Below are 18,009 nucleotides of genomic sequence, written 5' to 3'. Positions count from 1 at the left end.
TAAATATAGTTGGAAAGTGCCGCTTTTCTATCGCAAATGTGCCGAATCTGCTGATGTAATTACAACTGCTAACGATAGAGAAGGGGAGGGGGAGGCCGGGGGAGAGCTGAGCTCTCGTGCCTCTGTTGGTAAAAAAAAATTAGCCAATCAGCATCGAGTGTTCACTTTCAGCACTGAGGAGTGTTGAGAAAAGAAACCTGGTAAGGGAGGCTAGCCTCCCATCTGATATCAACCAATCATCATAGAGACGTAAATTACGTGATATTAGTTTGAACGTCTGCCGCTGCGCTGATAATGTACCACGTACTTATGATGAGCAGCGATATTGAATATTTGATTGCCAACAGATTTATCAAGCTGTCATTTAAACAGTATATATACAAATTTAGGGTAAACAGCCTAAGCTAGATATAGGCTAACGTTACAGCAGTCGGCTTAATTAAATGGCGCAACAGCCAGCTCTCTTTTAATACAGACTTTTAAGAAGGGATGGATGTTTGCTTCAAGTGATAGGCCAGGTAAGTGAAATTATATTATCTTCCTGTATGTATATCGTTTTCTTTACGTTTTCTGACTAAAAGCAACCAAAAAGCCATTTTAAAGTGGTTAAGCAAATAATAATATTAATAATAATAATAATCGGCAGGGATCCCTGACCAATACAATTAGTGTGCCTCCTCTATTTTAAAACCCACGAGCCGCCACTGGTTTTGTGGTCCAGGGTCCATAAATACACACACACATTATCAATATTTTATCAATATAATCACTCTTTCTGCAATAAAAAATAAATGTAGTCCTATAGGTGGACTTGTGTAATCTTAGTAAGTAGATAGATAGATAGATAGATAGATAGAACTAAACTTTTCACAGTATAATGTCGGTAATACTGCATTTCTATGGCACTCCTGCGCAGTTTCTAAGGTATCCTTGTACTTTTTTAACAATGTTGCTATGTGTGCTGAAACAGAAATGGGGACAAAAACACGTAAACACCTCCAGCAAGCTCTGCCGAAAACAATCTCTCTGTTGAGTGTGAGTGTGCTGTTGTTGTTGTTGAACAGTGTAGCTCGTTTAGTATAAATCTGGGTATAATCTCGTCGTTGTTTTCCTAAATCCTCCGTGAACGCGGTAATGACGTCACACTTACCTGATTAACATATTTCGGCACCTCTTGAACAGTCGCGAATGATGATTCATTAGGAGTCATCAGACTGAACAGCATACGAACCCCCTGAGAAACAGTCACATTGTTTACTTCCACTTGCGCCATTGCGTTTGTAAATGTGCTCAAATAAAATAAAAAATGAGACTACAGTATAGATCAGTGGCTCCTCGCACTGCCGGATTAAACAGATGGGCGTTTATGAACACCTACAAGAGTCTGGACCTTTGAACTTCACTGTAAAGCCGCCATGAAGAGAGATGTCGTGATCACATGACACACGACAAGAACTTGATCATAAACTATAGCTAAATCGACCTATAGGCCTACTTTTATTTTTATTGCAGAAAGGCATAGCAAACTGAGCAATTAGATAAATATAGATAATATATAGAATAGAATAGACACAATCATATTCATACTTTTTGCATAATTTCACAAAATTACTAGGCTAGATGACAACACGCAATACAATGTTGACCTTGATTCCTCTTAGTTTTCTTCACACATTACCTATCCCATCTCAAGTATGCTTTAAGTAGCCTATACATTAATCAAGTATGGCTACAGTTTCTTTTTTTATGGGACTTAATTTTTTTAAATAATGAGTACATGAACAATATAACCATGCATACATTTTTTAATCAAAATAAGTAAATGAATAGATAAATAAATACATTTGCAAGGGACAATAAACAATACTGTATACAAAGACATTAAAGGACATTCAGTACCTGTACAATATGAAATATTGGAAAAGCTTGTAGTGTCTGCTGCTGTTTTTGGCTTGGACTATATTTAAAACAATGTAGCTTTTCCTGTCCAGGAGAAAGAACCTAAGAAGTCAAAGGGCAGTAAAAGGCTTCGATGTGAAACAGAGAGTAGCATGACTTTGTGTGTGACCTCTCTATTCCATTGTGCAGGAAGTTCCAGAAATCTCCTTGGTGATACGAAAACATTCAAACAAAATATCTTTTTGTGGTTTCTTCCGTCAAAAGCAGTTGAAGCTACAACTGATTCTTTTGGCAGGACCCTCAGAATCTCTGGTCCTGGTGGGCAAAGGTTTCTTGATTCTCCTGGCTTGCATTACGAATTAGAATGCAGGCTCACTCTGTGGCGACAGCGAGAACGGACCATAACAATATTTCAGACCTGATTTTGTAATAGAATATGATCCGTTTGCTCACCTACCTCTCAGAATTAAGGCAGAAGTCCTGATCCTGCCTGGAGGAGAAGCTGCATTTAGCATATTCCCCTGCCCCTTCCTTAATAACTTATTCATGTAAGCTCCTCGCTCAGCCTTAGCATATATTCATCTCATAATCATGGTGATGAGTCGCAGACCCTCACTGGATTTCTCTATAAAAACATTCAGCTTAAGGCGTGAAGGTGCTGAGGGTCAGAAAAATGGTCTTGATGGATTAGACTCGCAGCTGAATACACAACAACGGTTGTGTATCAGTGCAGAAGGTCCAGTCCAATTACGTGCAATTAAGGCCCAGAATTTCAGCTTCTGTAAGGAGGTCCCTATTGCTCAGCTTCAGCATAAAAGTAGATGCAAAGTGACTCAACACAAATTCTAACTACTACTTAACATCTTTCAAGATTACTCACTACCAAAGGCAGATGTCTTCACATTAAATTAAAATATTCATGTTAAGATTATCAATTTATCATAACTTAAAATGCATGTTTTAAGAAAACGGTGTTGGAATCAGTAGACGGAACTTATAAGATTTCAATAATCAGATACAGGCAGCAAGGCTCAACAATAAGAATGTGTTTTCTACTTGCTCAGCCAGACCACAATTTTATATTTCAGTATTCTTTTGAAATCAATTTTAATTTACCCATATAATTTTGAATGTCTAATTTTAAGTGTATCAAATGTATAATTGTAAATATATACATAATAGTGTATATAAATGTATATTTTACATTATTTAATACATTTAATATTATTATTAATTTTTAAAAAATATTATTTATTCATTTTTCAATGTAAGCCTGTTTCTGCCACGAAATAAAAAAGTAAATAAATAAAAAGGTAACTGCGACTTTTGATCTCACAATTTAGACTTTCTTCTCAAAATTGCAAGATATAAACTTTCTCATAATTTTGAGTTTGTTTCTGCCATGAAATAAAAGATAAAAAATGTAATTTTTAGCTCACAATTTCGACTTTCTTTCTTGCAATTTATATCTCACAATTCTGACTTTTCTTCTCAGAATTGTGCATTTGTATCCCGCAATTCAGACGTGAAAAGTCAGAATTGTGCAATATAAATTTGCATTTAACTTTTTTATATTTTTATCCCATAGTGTGGGGTTTTATATTTTCTTATCCCAAAACGTCCTATAAAACCAAATCCCACAGTTCAACCCATTCTTACCAATGCTACTAAAATAAATAAATAAATAAATCACAAAAGTCACAACCAAAATGTCCTAGAAAACCAAATGGGTGGCAATTCTATCAGCTGGCCTGAAACTGTAGGCAAAAGCTTCAAATCCTTCTTGAAGCAGTGTCTTTCATTAGCTGACCTCAAAGAAAGATTCATTCAAAAAAAAATCAAACCAAGCAACATACGAAAAGTTTATTGTTGAAGCATGTGGTATTGTGTGCACATGATACAGCTATCAGATTTTTGAAAAATATGAATACTTATTATATTTACATGACATAAGATCATCTGAAATGTTTTTGAAGGCACGCTTGATTGATCATTATTCCGATGACATCAACATAGTACAAAAACATACAGTAGAAATCAATTAAGGCGCAGAAATTGACAGTGCAAACTAAAACTTACACCTTTTCAGTGCAAGATCTGAATGGAATGTTGTTGGGCCAGATTGGACTGCTAGATTCTGTCTTTCAAGTAAAGAGCAGTAGAAGGGTACTTTAAAGGTGCTGTAAGTGATTATTTTATGGAATAGCATGCAGAAAATATCCATGCGACCTGACAGAAGTCCCTAGGCTCTGTAAACAGCAACAAATCTGGGATGCTATTCGGCTTTGCTGACAGGCAGGATTTTAAAATGACTTACAGCACCTTTCAAACATGTTAACAAATTCTGTCAAACAAGCAAGGCACCTTTTTTTTGTGAAAATTGATGCCAGGGTATCACAGATATTCTGTATCATCCAAATGCACAACAATACATCAGTCCTGTGTACATTTTTACATTGTCACTACTCTTGAGGCGTCACAGGAACTGTCCTGATAGGCGTCGTGTTACGGTGCCTCCTCATTGGCACATATGGTCTTTGTGTACTTTCAGTCTGTACTTTCAGTCCGTACTTTCAGTCCGTACTTAACATAATCCCTAACTGAACATGACCCTAGATAAGCATCGAAAGGCGAATGGGATCTGTTTGTATCATAAGTGAGCGTGCTCAGAGCTCTGGTCGCTGTCGTGGCTGTCCTCATTGTTGATAAGCGTGTCCGGTGTATGGTGGAGTCCAGGAATTCCCGAAAACTCGAAGGGAAGCAGCGTTCCCTTCTTCACATTCACAAGCTCTTTTTCTCTTGCTACCGCCCCCAGTTGGCCTCCTTTAACTCTCTTCCACTTCATCCGTCTGTTCTGAAACCACACTTTTACCTAGTGGGAAAGAAAGACACATGAATTACCATGTTCTAATAATTGGCATCTACTGTATGGTTCCATGAAGAACCTTAAACATCCATGGAACCTTTCCATTCCACAAATGGTTCTTAATAGTGGGAAACGGTTATTAAAAAGTTCTTCACATTAAGAAAAACATGGTTATTTTAAAAACCGTTCCATGGAAGGTTCTTTGGGAACCCAAATTGGTGCTTAAATGGGGAAAAACATTTTGGAACTTTTTTTTTTTTTAAGAGCAATTTGTCTTCAGCAATTTAGTTTGTATGTTCGCTAGTTGGTGCAGATGATCTGTTTACTGTGGTTTTTTGGCAGAGCGATTGGAGAGGTGGATCAGGCCATGACTCACCAAACTCCAGTAAGCTAATATCCCTCGATCAGCTGCAAAAGAGCCATGCGATCAGTTGACCGCCCTGCTATTCTAAGGCATGATCCACAAAGTTTGGAATTGTGTTTCTCTGAAGAAGTTAGAAATATAACATGGCTTTCAATGCACGTATTTGGCAGCTATTTCCAGATCAGCAATATTTGGAGCCCATCTGTTTTGTGGCATCATACGTTTCCGTCTTTTCTTTGCGAGTTCAGTCAGAGCCAGTATTTACGTTTCCCAGAATGATGATTTAGCTGTTTCTTAAATGGTCACTGCAGTGCAAGTAAGGCTCGCTGGGGGACCGGGCCACCATACAGTAAAATTTATTTCTGGAGGGGTATAATGTTGTAGATAGTCACATGAAATGGACTGGAATTCTTCATACGCAATCAGACATGAGGAATACCAGGCTAAAATCAGCAAAATGATGTCATTTGAAGTATTTTTCCCAAATGGCTATCAATGGCTTTCAATGGCCAGTATACACTAAAATTTATTTATGGAGGGGTATAATGTTATAGATAGTCACAATGGACCAGAATTCTTCATACGCAATCAGACTTGAGGAATACCAGGCCCAAATCAATGTAAATTGAACTTTTTTTTTTTAAATGGTTATCAAACATGATGGTTAAGTTTAAAGGCACATTTTACTTTCAAATGACATACACAATGATTTGTTCAGCTAATGTTTCAAGACATGTTTCAAGTCTACTAGAACACTATTCAATTGGCCACCCAAGTTCAGCACTGTAAGACTGCACCCTTAAAATATATCTGCAACGTTTGCAATTCTTCTCTCAGCCTGAAAACATTGAGTATGCTACTGCTTACAGGTTAGTGCATGCATGTCATTAGACAAAAACAAACAAAATGCAAAAACTAGATATGCATTTTCTAAAAAATTTAAATAAAAAATACCATCAATTGCATAGCAGCATTGGGAAACAATTAAATTTTAAGTCTGGTTCAGTGTAAATGAAATCAGAGACACTCTGCAGTTGTCATAAAACTCGGCACACATCTTGACTTCTCTTGGTTGCATATGAGAATCAAAACAACACGACACTGTCTTTGCAGTGGCAAGACGGCCATATGGTTAAACCGATGCAAGAAAAAAAAAAAGTCAAGCATGCAAAAAAAAACAATCAGCATGACAATGAAATCATTGTTTTTGGTCAGGTTTTGAATGCTGAACATTCATAATGTCAACAGGAAGTCTGCACACTTTAATTTTTAATTGCTCAAAAATTAAACAGTTTAAAATATATATATGTAAATGTATGAATTATAATATCATAAATAAATAAAGTTTGAACACAGTTTGTGTGTTAAGCAGTTCATACTGAATTAATTGGAGTTTAATTCTTAAGGATCAGTATAAGTCTATGGGAATATTTCACACTTTAATTTAAAATTTATTTTAAAAAATGTTACAAATAAATAAAAATAAATAAAAATAATAGATATAAACTGCATAAATAAATAAATACAAGTTTGAACGGAATTTGCATGTTCAGACTGAATTAACCATAGAACTTCTATTCTAATCGTTGAGGAATATTAGATTTTAAAAGCTGAACCGTCTATCAATATGTCAATGGGAATCTTTCACAGTGATTTTACATTTCTTCAAAATGTAAAAAAAAAAATATATATATATATATATATATATGTATATATATATATAAATGTATTATTAATTATAAATAAAAAATAAGTTTGAATTCTTATGTTAAGTAGTTATGTAGTTCAGACTGAATTAACTGAAGGAGTTTAAATATAAACCCCTAAATCATTTAGGAATATCAATGCAGTGCTGTCTTGCAGGGGCTGTAATAAATTTAATCAAAGACAGTTGTTTTAATTAGGCTCTGCAATATTATTATTATGATTAGTAACCATTTTACATGTGCAAAATGGTGGTGGCCCTACTCCTGCCACAAAGATCCAGAACTCCAGCAGGTTCACACAGGGATCACATTGCAGGAGACGGATTTGCTTACTTGTCGTGTGGCAAGGTTTTGAATTCTAAGCCTTGGGAATGTATCCCCAGAGAATGTAGCATAATTTAAGGCCACAGATGTCACTTCCTTGTGGGATCCTTGGCAAACTGCAAAGTCTGATGAACCAGAAGGTCTAGAAACACATTTGTAAACTAAAATACTGTGAAGTTTTGGACATATTATAAATGAAAGAAACTGCATGGCTCATTGAGCAGTGGTGTTTCGAATAAGGCCAGAATGACCTGCCAATGATGTAATTCCAAAAACAGCAAGCATTATGTCATCTCTTTATGTCTGTAGAAGTCAATAAACTTCAATGGTTTAATAAGATTACATAGTTGTTTGGTTAAAACATCAAATAGTTACAACAACCCATATTTCTTTGGCTCCAAATAAAGCGTCATGTGCTATTTATTTCACATATGGCTGTAGGAAGCACCTTCCCACGCAGAGACCAATTTGTAAGATGGAGCGGCAAGGCAGAAGTGCCTTAGCGGACAGAACTTCCTTCACCTCTCCCGTTACTTGACTACAGCCAAAAAGAGATCTTGCAGAAACATCTGGAATACAATAGTCCCACTCCATAGCCACAGCTGGATAGAAAAGCACTAAACCCGGAAAAAAACAGAGGTAGCTTCTGACAGAATGATTGATGAACAGGTACGAGGTCGCGGTCAGTCATCTCACCTGCCTTTCCGTGAGATCCAGGTTTACGGCGATTTCGTACCGCCTCAGTCTGGTCAAATAGTTGTGATGGGCGAATTCTGCCTCCAGTTCTCGAATCTGCTCTTTGGTGAACGCCGTCCGCTCCTTCCTTGGCTTGCTGCTCACATCCGATTTGTAATTCCCATCTTGGGACTCTTAAAAGAAAAAGCAAGAACGGAAGAAACAATTTCCAACAGTCAGAAACGGTCGCAAAAACTTTTGAAGAGCAGCATCAACGTCACGTTCCACAACAAAACGCCCTTTGAAACCCAATTAGTGCAATCGTTCCAATTAAATACAATCACTGCAGGGTTGAAATCCCAGAAATGTCATAAAGGAAAGCAAAGGAATACTGCCAGTCATCTTTTACGATGCTGCAATTGTTCATGACAGCTGTTTATAAAAGTCAACCTCAGCCGTGAGTTTTCATAAACCGCTCTATAGATTTTCACAATGAGTTGGCGCTCACCAGAACACTTTCCAAAGACTTAATTCGCCTAACTGTTAATGGAATCCGCTACCCTTGTAGTTTTAATATGGAACAAAACAGTACTGGAGGATGTGTAAAAATATATTTCCTTAGTTTATTTACCTCAACATTTTACAAGCGTCTTCCACTCAAGCTGCCAACTCACAACAATTTTCAGTGGAGTGTTACTTATTCCCTCCCGCGCTCTTGTGCTGTCAATTACGGCGAATTGGCGAATTTCCTTACTTTCAGATGTTTTTTGGAGTGACAGAATATGAACGCATAAAAGCGCATGTATATACAATTACATGCGGTTATTGCTAGAGCTCAATTACGTCAAGTCTAATCTTGAATAGGAAACATTAAAGGTCAGTGAGGAAATGTCAGATTAGACCTGCAATCCATCCTACCAAAGACACATGCGCTTCTGTTGTTTTGACATTGGAGGAAGGAAATTTTATTCTTTTTTGAGAGACGTGTGCCTTCGTCTTGCTGTGACTCACTTTCAAAGGGCACATCAGGCTTTTGGGTTCATTTATCTTAGGGTGTGGAGTGGGTGCTAATCCAACTAGCAATCCAAAACCCAGCTGTAAATAGAGTCGGCTTTAATGAGACCCCATCCGCAAGTTGCTTTGCCATTTCAACAGAAATCAGCATGACATTTCAAATACATCCATTTTTTTATGTTTTTCCAATGGTAAAATACTTTGTAATATCCAATTTTAAAAGGAAAGTTCACCAAAAAATTACTATTCTGTTAAATGTACTCATTGTCATGGTGTTCCAAAACTGTATGACTTTCTTTCTTTAGTGGAGACAAAAAAGAAGATATTTTGAGAATGTCATTTATTTAATTATTTTGGACCCCACTGACTTTCATTGTACAGACAAAACAGTTAAAACATTGTTCAAAATATCTCCTTTATTGTTACACAGACAATAGAAACTAAATTAATAGATTTGTCTTTTTTGGGTGATCTATCTCTCTTAAACCGTTATCAAACGGATTTTCCCCAACAACCCCTCTCAACTGCTATTGGTCAGCCAAACAGATAGCCCCGCCCATAAACACCCGCTATTGGTTGAGTCACTGTTGCTGTGTCAGGCTGGTCGGATTTTCAAACAAACAGAACAATGTTTTGAAGGCAATTAGAAAGAACCTCACGTTTTCTCTGCATAAACTGAGAAAGGGAGAAGAATTATAAATACGATTTCAGTTTTAATACCCATCACCTTGAAGATCTCACTATAGGTGGATTTTCAAATGAAGTGTCAAATCGCTGCTGTCAGCTACATCATGGTGGCTATAAACACATGCCAGACGTGTTATTTAACAGTATAATTTACAGGTTGGGATTTGCAGAGGCTGACAAGGACGGAGAGTTTGTGCAATGATGATATTGTAGGCAGTTTAACATAGAAGTTGCACTCTATGGTGACTCTCCTTTGAACAAATAATCATCACGTGATTTCTAGCGACAAAATGGCGACTGTGACGGCCCTGACTGTACCCAGTTTTAGCTAAAATTTCTGTGAATTTGAGTCACAGAAAAGAGTTCGGCTGAATGTGGGTCTGATTAAAACAAGCGCAGAAAGGTTTACGTTAAAAACGTTTATTGCGGGCTAAACGCAGCCATTGTGGAGTGAGAAAAACCAACACGAGCAGCGTTTCACGAACAGAGCTGCTCTGAGTTAAAGCAACTTTTCCCGGCTTCCCGACACAGCGGTTACACCACAGCAATTAGGCCTGTGCCTTCACTTTTATCTCTTCTTTAAAAAAAGCAAAGTACTGGGAAAAAAGGAGCAGGATGGCCTGAGCTTTCAAAGATGATTTTAAAAACTACAGCTACAATGAAAATATAGACATCTACTTTAATATTCTAGTTATACGCACTGAAGCTGAGCTTTATTGGTGGAAAAAAAGAAACCAAAATGAATATCACTCAAACCCACATGACAAAATACACGCTAGGCTGCTGTCTTCCATCCAAACCAGGCATGTGCTGTTTTATTAGAACAGCCACATGTGCTTTGAATAAATCAAACAATATGTCTTAAGATGTCGACATTTTGATTATTAAATTATCCCTTGTTGCATTGAATGATGCTCATTATAAAATCATTCTATAAAGCAGAGACTTTTATTTTTTGTTACGCCATAGTTACTCTGAAATTAAGGCAACCATCAAGTTGTGTGACAGTTTACACTAATAGAAAGAATATTAAAACATTTGAATAATTTAATTTTTGAATTTAAATACATTTTAAAAACTATGATGCTCAAAATAGAACAACACTGTTCAAACCCACAAAACACATCTACGAGAATTACATCTGCAGAAATTCAATATATTTTTGAGCCAAAACAACCCTTAAAACAATATTAATTTGCTATAACATGGTTATTACTCTATATTTATTTGTAAATCTCACTTGCACTGTCAAAACTGTAATGTGTTTGATATCTTAGGAAAAACACATCTAACATCTTGTTTGTGTAATTCAAAAGTGTCACATGCTGAAAATTGAGACAGAATTTGACAGCTGAAGAATATACATAAAGAACATATTAATCAATTTATTTATATATATATATATATACACATATATATATATATACACATACATACACACACACCTATATCTATCTATCTATCTATCTATCTATCTATCTATATATATATATATATATATATACACATACATACACACACACATATATATATATATATATATATATATATAAATGCACATTTATATATATATATACATACATGTATATATATATATATATAAATGTGTATAAACTAGTGTGGAGTCATCTACTTTTGTTAGACCTTTCCAGCAGTGGAACAAATGTATTTATTTATATTATGTTAATTTTGGGTTGGCGCGAATGAGAATAAATCAACATCTGCAGGGCTGTGCCTTTTGTGTGGACCTGAACTTTGTTGTAAAGGGCAGAAAGTAGTTAAAATTCCCTTTGAAGTAACAATACTTTTTATGATCCATTTTATGCAGTGTTAAATTGATTTTTTAACAGTAGTAGCAACTATTCCAGACAAAACAAACTGAAGATGCCCATCAGATTGAACCAGCTTCTTTTGCAGTGAACCGAAAACTCTTCAGTTTACTTCATATCTCCCTGTCCGTTTTACTCATCAGCTAAACTAAAAATAAAGTAACAGTTTATTCCCATTCCGATTCCAATGTACAAACAAATTATATTCAAAGAGAAAGCTGCTCATAGCACTCCTGTCATCTAACGTTCGGCTTTTCGTGTTAAATGCCAACACAGGCGTTCCTGTTCTCTCTCTCAGGCCATGGCATTAGTTACTTAACCACAAGCGTTATTTTCTGCTTGCCAGAAAAGTGAGGAGATGAAACAGATGAGACTAAACGTGAATCATGCGTGCAGTTAAATGCCCACAGAAGAGTTACAATCTGCCTTATGCTAGCCAAAATAATTGCTTCTGTGCGTGTCAGCCAACACCTACAAAACTCTAGCGCGAAAAAACACGGCTCCACGTTTACGAACACTGCATTGGAGAATCTTTTCCGAAAACACTAGCACTGCACTCTCTGATAGTGAAGGCTTTTAAAATGCGCTATGACTTATTCAACTCTGTTTTCAGTTACAATAAAACAAACTTAGATGTTTTAAGAGAAACCTTTTGTGTTTAATGGGGACTAAAACAACTCGATGACAAAAGAAGTGATATTCCAGAAAACATTACAAAGAATTTATCATAAAGTATAATGTCATATGTTCTTGTGATATGCAAAAGAGAAAATATTAATTTTCCAAAAGAAAGTCAATTTTATTTATAATTTTTCTATAATTTATATATAATTTCTTGTATATAAATATCATATATAAATATAAATAATACATTTATAAGTATAGATATTTACATTTTTAATTTAAATAATTCTATCTATCTATCTATCTATCTATCTGTCTGTCTGTCTGTCTGTCTGTCTATCTATCTACACACACACCTACAACATATACATATAATTAGATTTGACAAATGTAATTTCAAACAATACGACACTCCATCATAATACTAACAATATTGCAAAAAAAATTGACATAAAAACTCAAGACTTTCTATGAAAAATTACTTGTTCAGATCAGATCCTTTGCTTTTAATCTAAGGATAAATTCGTTTAAAATAAAAATGAGCTTGTTTCTTACCAGAGCTGTCACTTCTTCGTTTGCTATTCCTTTTCTCCGCCTCGGCTGGAGACATCGTATGACGTCCGAAATCCCCTCCGGGAACACAGGAGGCACCTGAGGGCACCCCTCCTCCGAGGCTCGGTGTGCTTGCGCAGAGGCTGGGGCCCCCCGGGCCCATATTTGAAGATCCTGAATCAGGGGCAGAGATGCCCAGTCCTAGACGGGTGCTGGCTGGAAAGGCGCTGGCCGTCTGCGGTATGTGCCATCCAGTCTGCTGCGGTTGGGGTACATGATGATGATGCTGCTGGGACATGGGTGGCCCTCTCTGGTGCCCGTGTCCCCCAAACAGTCCCCCATCCTCACCTGGGTAACCGCTCACGATGCAGGTAGAAGAAGGAGAGGAGGTGGAGAGGTCAGAGTACGAGGAGAGGTGCTCGGAGCGTCCGTGAAGGGTGAAGGCGGGGTGCAGGGCCTGCGGAGGGGCGTGAGGGCTGCGCAAACAGCCGAACAGCGTGTGATCCATCGCATGCACCAAACCAGCCGCAAGTGGAACAAAAACCACAACAAGAAAACTTCCCAAACGGCAGAAACACAAAACACTCTGTTGCGTCTCACTTCAAACAGTGTCTCCTTAAAAAAAGACGAAAATGAAGGAAAAGGAAAAAGTGTGTCTGTACACGTGTGTGTGTGTGTGTGTGTGTGTGTGTGTGTGATAATCCCATGCACGTTGCGATCGAGAGTTGCCAGGCAGCGCAACTGATGATGATGAGAGCTGGATCTCAGTTGACAGTCTAGCGCAGACTGCGGCCCAGCTGAGAGGGAAAGGTGCTTCCTAACAGTGGCCGGGCTTTTGGGCAATGGGCTGGGACTGAAGGAGGGGTGGGAGATGTTATAAATAGGGCCGTAACATGAGAGGGAGGCTGGGTCACAGAACCCCGCCACAACTGTCCACTGAAGCGAGCCAGTCCAGCCCTGCAGCTCCATGCATCTAAAACATGACAGAAAATAACAGGCAGATTTTCAGTTCAGCCCTTTTTGTGATTTGTGTTCAAAAACATTACTTTTTCTTTTTCTCCCAAAAGACAAAAGGCAGATTGGTTGAGAAGGTCAGAGCAACTGAGAGGGGTTAAAAGTGTTAATGGGTTGTTGATCTTCAGCACTTTCTCCTCTGTTGTGAGGATGATTTAGAGGACAGGAGATCAGTGCTAGAAGCCACTAAGCTGTAGATCTTCTTCTATTGGAAGTTTGACTGTACAAATAGTGCTGTCATGCTTTTTGTGCAGTCCATCGACAAACCACCTACAACAATCACCAAGTTTAAATGCATTTTTTTTTTTTTTACATTTACTACTCATGTTTTTTTTTATAATACTAAAGTAGAAAATTTCCTACTTTATTAATTTCTGAATAATTATAACTAAATGTGATTGTTAATGTATTATTCAAAAGTCTGGGGTCGGTAAAATTTTTTAATGTTTTTGACTTTTTTAATGTTTTTTTTATGTTGTCTTATGCTCACCAAAATCTGCATTTATTTGATCAAAAATACAGTAAAACAACCATGTGAAATATTGTAACAAATTAAAATTATATATTTTAAACTGTGATGACAAAGTTGTGCTTCTTTATATTTCTGTGGAAACAGAAGATTTTTCTTGAATGAATAGAAAATTCAAAAACAGCATTAATTTGAAAATATCAATATTTTGTAACATTATAAATGCCTTTGCAATAACCTTTTATCAACTAAATGCAACCTTGCTGAATAAAAACATCTTTTATTCAGCATTATTAAAAAAAAAAACTCTTGCTTCAAACTGACACCAAACTTTAGAATAGTGTACACTGTAAAACAATATTTTTCAAAATTGTAAATAAAATAGATTATTGTAGAATATTTTACAAGAAAATAGTTTTTTCTTCTTTAATGTCATTTGTTACTTTGCCATTTTGTTTATGAAATTTACTAGCAATTTCTGAGTGAAAATAGTGTCTACACATACACACTATTCTACACACATACTATTATAAAACAACATTTAAATTATACATTTATACACACACACACACACACTTCTGAATAATTATAACTAAATGTGATTGTTAATGTATTATTCAAAAGTCTGGGGTCGGTAAAATTTTTTAATGTTTTTGACTTTTTTAATGTTTTTTTTATGTTGTCTTATGCTCACCAAAATCTGCATTTATTTGATCAAAAATACAGTAAAACAACCATGTGAAATATTGTAACAAATTAAAATTATATATTTTAAACTGTGATGACAAAGTTGTGCTTCTTTATATTTCTGTGGAAACAGAAGATTTTTCTTGAATGAATAGAAAATTCAAAAACAGCATTAATTTGAAAATATCAATATTTTGTAACATTATAAATGCCTTTGCAATAACCTTTTATCAACTAAATGCAACCTTGCTGAATAAAAACATCTTTTATTCAGCATTATTAAAAAAAAAAACTCTTGCTTCAAACTGACACCAAACTTTAGAATAGTGTACACTGTAAAACAATATTTTTCAAAATTGTAAATAAAATAGATTATTGTAGAATATTTTACAAGAAAATAGTTTTTTCTTCTTTAATGTCATTTGTTACTTTGCCATTTTGTTTATGAAATTTACTAGCAATTTCTGAGTGAAAATAGTGTCTACACATACACACTATTCTACACACATACTATTATAAAACAACATTTAAATTATACATTTATACACACACACACACACACATATATATATATATATATAGTATATATATATACAGTGTATAGTGTATATATTTAGGTAAAAAACGGCAGCTACATGCATAACAATTATATTAATTCGCTAAACTAGTTTAAAACGTATATATGTTCAAAATGTATAATGGTTTCATGTGCAGAGTATACACGCATGTAGACGTGTATACACACAAAGTACTTGTGCAGTATATAATCCAACAATATATACCATATAAATTTACCAACTTCTCACTAAAATGAAATAAAAGATTCTTTATGGAATTTACATTAGCTATAATATGCGGTCATGGTAGTGTATCATTGCTTTAATCAGAGTAACAGTGCTCATCGCGGCCCGCTCTGCTCCAGCAGAACTAACAGCATCGCCATTCAAGACGTCCCAAAGGTTTCACCCATAGAGACAGATGCGGTGCAACGGCACACAGAGCAGGGCCTTTCTCTGCTCACGGGTAAAAGAAGGAGAGGAAATCAGATGCCTTGTTGGGGGAAATGGCTTTAGCAGATGGGGAAAAGAGTGTGGAGTCAGGGCCTTATTTAGAGAGAGCGGAGAAGACGAGAGACGGTCATTCTCATCTCTCAAAGCACCATGTCCCACCGCCGACGTCTCGGGTGAGTAACACAAACTCTCTGTTTATCCTGCTTATTAGCCAAATTATCAGGATGGATCTGGATGCTGTTCACACAAGGTTTGTTTTCATAGGCGGTTTCTCTCTTTCGCTATCCGTCATGCCTTCTTGCTCACAGCGGTGCCCCGTGGCATGATTTACTGAGGCCTGATCGCATCTTTTTTTTTCACTTTTGAGGAGACAAATAGAAAAGAGTTGCATAGGAAGACACATAATAGAAGGAAAGAGAGAGGGAGCATGAGACAAAAAATCGAAGTCACATTACCAACAGTGCGATATGGTGAGTCTTCAAAGAGCAAATCAAACTTCAGCAGCTTCTGTGGGGAGAAAGAAAAACATAATATTAAAAATAAGTCCATTTGTACAGTTTAAACAACTTTTTTTCAAATTCTTGATCTGTAACATTCAATTTCAAAAGCCTTTGAACAAATTCTGAACAAAATATGAACTAAATAAACACAATTTATAAATATTCAAAATAAATGCTTTAGTATTCAGTAGTTCTCTGGGTTCTACTCTCTTCCTAAAGCACAAAAGTCAAATTAAATGCAGTTATAGAGAGAACACAGTTACATATAAAGTTATATGCAGTTATATGAAGAACAAACGCATTCAATATTTCTGCATCAAAACGCATGGAAAATATCAGCCTTAATCTAGATCTGCAATAATATAATGAATGATCTGCCTAATTTTATCATCACAAATATTTTAGGTTCAACTTTATATTAATGAATAAGGAAAAGTGAATCTTACGTCCAGTTAAAAAAAAAAAAAAAGTTACATATTTTAATCAACTTTTTGCCTTCATAAATTCATTTACAGAATATGTTCCTATAGTGCGACCAATTAATTTTTAAACAATTTTAGTCTTTCTAATTAATATAAAGCATAATAATTATATAATTATAATGCTTTAAACTTATGCTTTTATAATGCATAAAATAATTGCTTCTATAAATGCCTTTTTTAATAGTTGTAGTATTTCAACTACTATAATTTGACTACTTATACGCATTTTGAAAAATCTCCAGCACTACACAAATTACGCAAAAAATACAAGACAGAACACCAGCTTTACTGTGAAACATTTATCTCTGCAGTATAAAAGATAAAAGGATAAAAGATTTATCACTAAAGATTTACAAACAGCTGAAATGAAAGGACGTGTCTGCGTCTGTTCTACAAAAAGCACTGAAGAGTAACCAGAATTAAAAGCAGACTTTGAGAGCATGTAAATATCAGACGGAAAATAGTCATGGTTTGCTTGAACTATGGACTTTTTCAATTTCAATTGCCACCCATGTCTGCTGTCCATACGTTTCTGTTGTTGATGCTATTTAAAGTACTTGCACAAAACATCTGACAAGACAATAATCATATTTCTAAACTGCACAGTGACATCCTTCTTCTATACATACACGCATTAAATTGTCATACTGTGAAACAAACCCTGAACTCTTAAAAATTATTTTTCAGTTGCATTCTTCTGGCTCTCATAAGTGTTGCATTTTCTGTTGATATAAAAAGTTAAAAAATACTGATTCATGTTTATCTCAGTCTGGAGTGCAAACAATAGCATGTAATTCATTACATTTATATTTAACAAACATTTGCCAACTGTAAATTCCACTGAATAAGATGTGCAGCAGTACAATGCAAATAGCTTAGAGATGGAATTGATTTTGTGGATACACAGTTATAGTGCCATTGCGCTCTGAAATATTTGATGTGCTGTCAAATTCTCAAAAACATCTGTTGGACAGTTTTGCCACACTGACATGATTCTCATAATCACTCAGTCCCGATAGAGTTTCACAAAGACGTCTGTCCTCTATCAATTAAAGACAAGTGTTTGCTAGGATGTTGTCCAGTTAAAATGTTTTATTCTCCAGTTTATTTCTTTTTTTTTCTTTTGGTATTTAAAATTCAACTTGAAATGATTTTGAACTAAATTAAAATTCCAAGTAAATAAATAAATGAATGAATGTACTTTTGTACCCCTACCTTTGTTGAAAATCATATAAATATTTTTTATTTAATTAAATTTGAATTCAAATATCTTGTTTTTATAAATATTTCTATTGAAATTGACCTAA

At 35.5% G+C, this 18,009-nt stretch overlaps 2 protein-coding genes across 3 annotated transcripts in view; both read right to left on the bottom strand.

Annotated features, from left to right (window-relative positions):
• Positions 1 to 1,426, bottom strand: part of agmo (alkylglycerol monooxygenase) — a 32,496-nt gene extending 31,070 nt beyond the window's left edge. The window contains exon 1 of one of the 2 annotated variants that reach the window (XR_001636001.1): positions 1,151 to 1,426. Coding sequence is in view for 1 of the 2 variants with exons in the window: in XM_016507778.1 (XP_016363264.1) it covers positions 1,151 to 1,273 (123 nt within the window). In the remaining variant the exon portion in view is untranslated. The remainder of the gene's footprint in view (positions 1 to 1,150) is intronic. The other variant, XM_016507778.1, reaches the window with a different exon arrangement.
• Positions 1,427 to 3,784: 2,358 nt separating this feature from the next.
• On the bottom strand, positions 3,785 to 16,227 carry LOC107704718 (homeobox protein MOX-2-like). Its single transcript, XM_016507705.1, has 4 exons — positions 16,176 to 16,227; positions 12,544 to 13,513; positions 7,856 to 8,028; positions 3,785 to 4,771 (listed from the first exon to the last, which is right to left on the bottom strand). Exons 2-4 carry the CDS (start codon positions 13,046 to 13,048, stop codon positions 4,550 to 4,552), a joined length of 900 nt encoding a protein of 299 aa, XP_016363191.1. The 5' UTR covers positions 13,049 to 13,513; positions 16,176 to 16,227; the 3' UTR covers positions 3,785 to 4,549.
• Between the last annotated feature and the right edge of the window lie 1,782 nt (positions 16,228 to 18,009).

The sequence above is a fragment of the Sinocyclocheilus anshuiensis genome, unplaced genomic scaffold, assembly GCF_001515605.1.
Source record: "Sinocyclocheilus anshuiensis isolate Anshui unplaced genomic scaffold, SAMN03320099.WGS_v1.1 scaffold758, whole genome shotgun sequence".
Classification (NCBI taxonomy): domain Eukaryota; kingdom Metazoa; phylum Chordata; class Actinopteri; order Cypriniformes; family Cyprinidae; genus Sinocyclocheilus; species Sinocyclocheilus anshuiensis.
The sequence above is the reverse complement of the archived record's forward strand: the minus strand, read 5'-3'. Positions and strand labels throughout refer to the sequence as shown.

What these genes read in the sequence shown, in the direction of transcription:
- LOC107704718 (XM_016507705.1), bottom strand. Translation starts at nt 13,048, where the DNA reads ATGGATCACACGCTGTTCGGCTGTTTGCGCAGCCCTCACGCCCCTCCG. An exon ending in ACGAAGAAGTGACAGCTCTG is followed by an intron (nt 8,029 to 12,543) that starts GTAAGAAACAAG and finishes TTTTCTTTTAAG; the next exon opens with AGTCCCAAGATGGGAATTAC. An exon ending in TGGATCTCACGGAAAGGCAG is followed by an intron (nt 4,772 to 7,855) that starts GTGAGATGACTG and finishes CTTTCCCACTAG; the next exon opens with GTAAAAGTGTGGTTTCAGAA.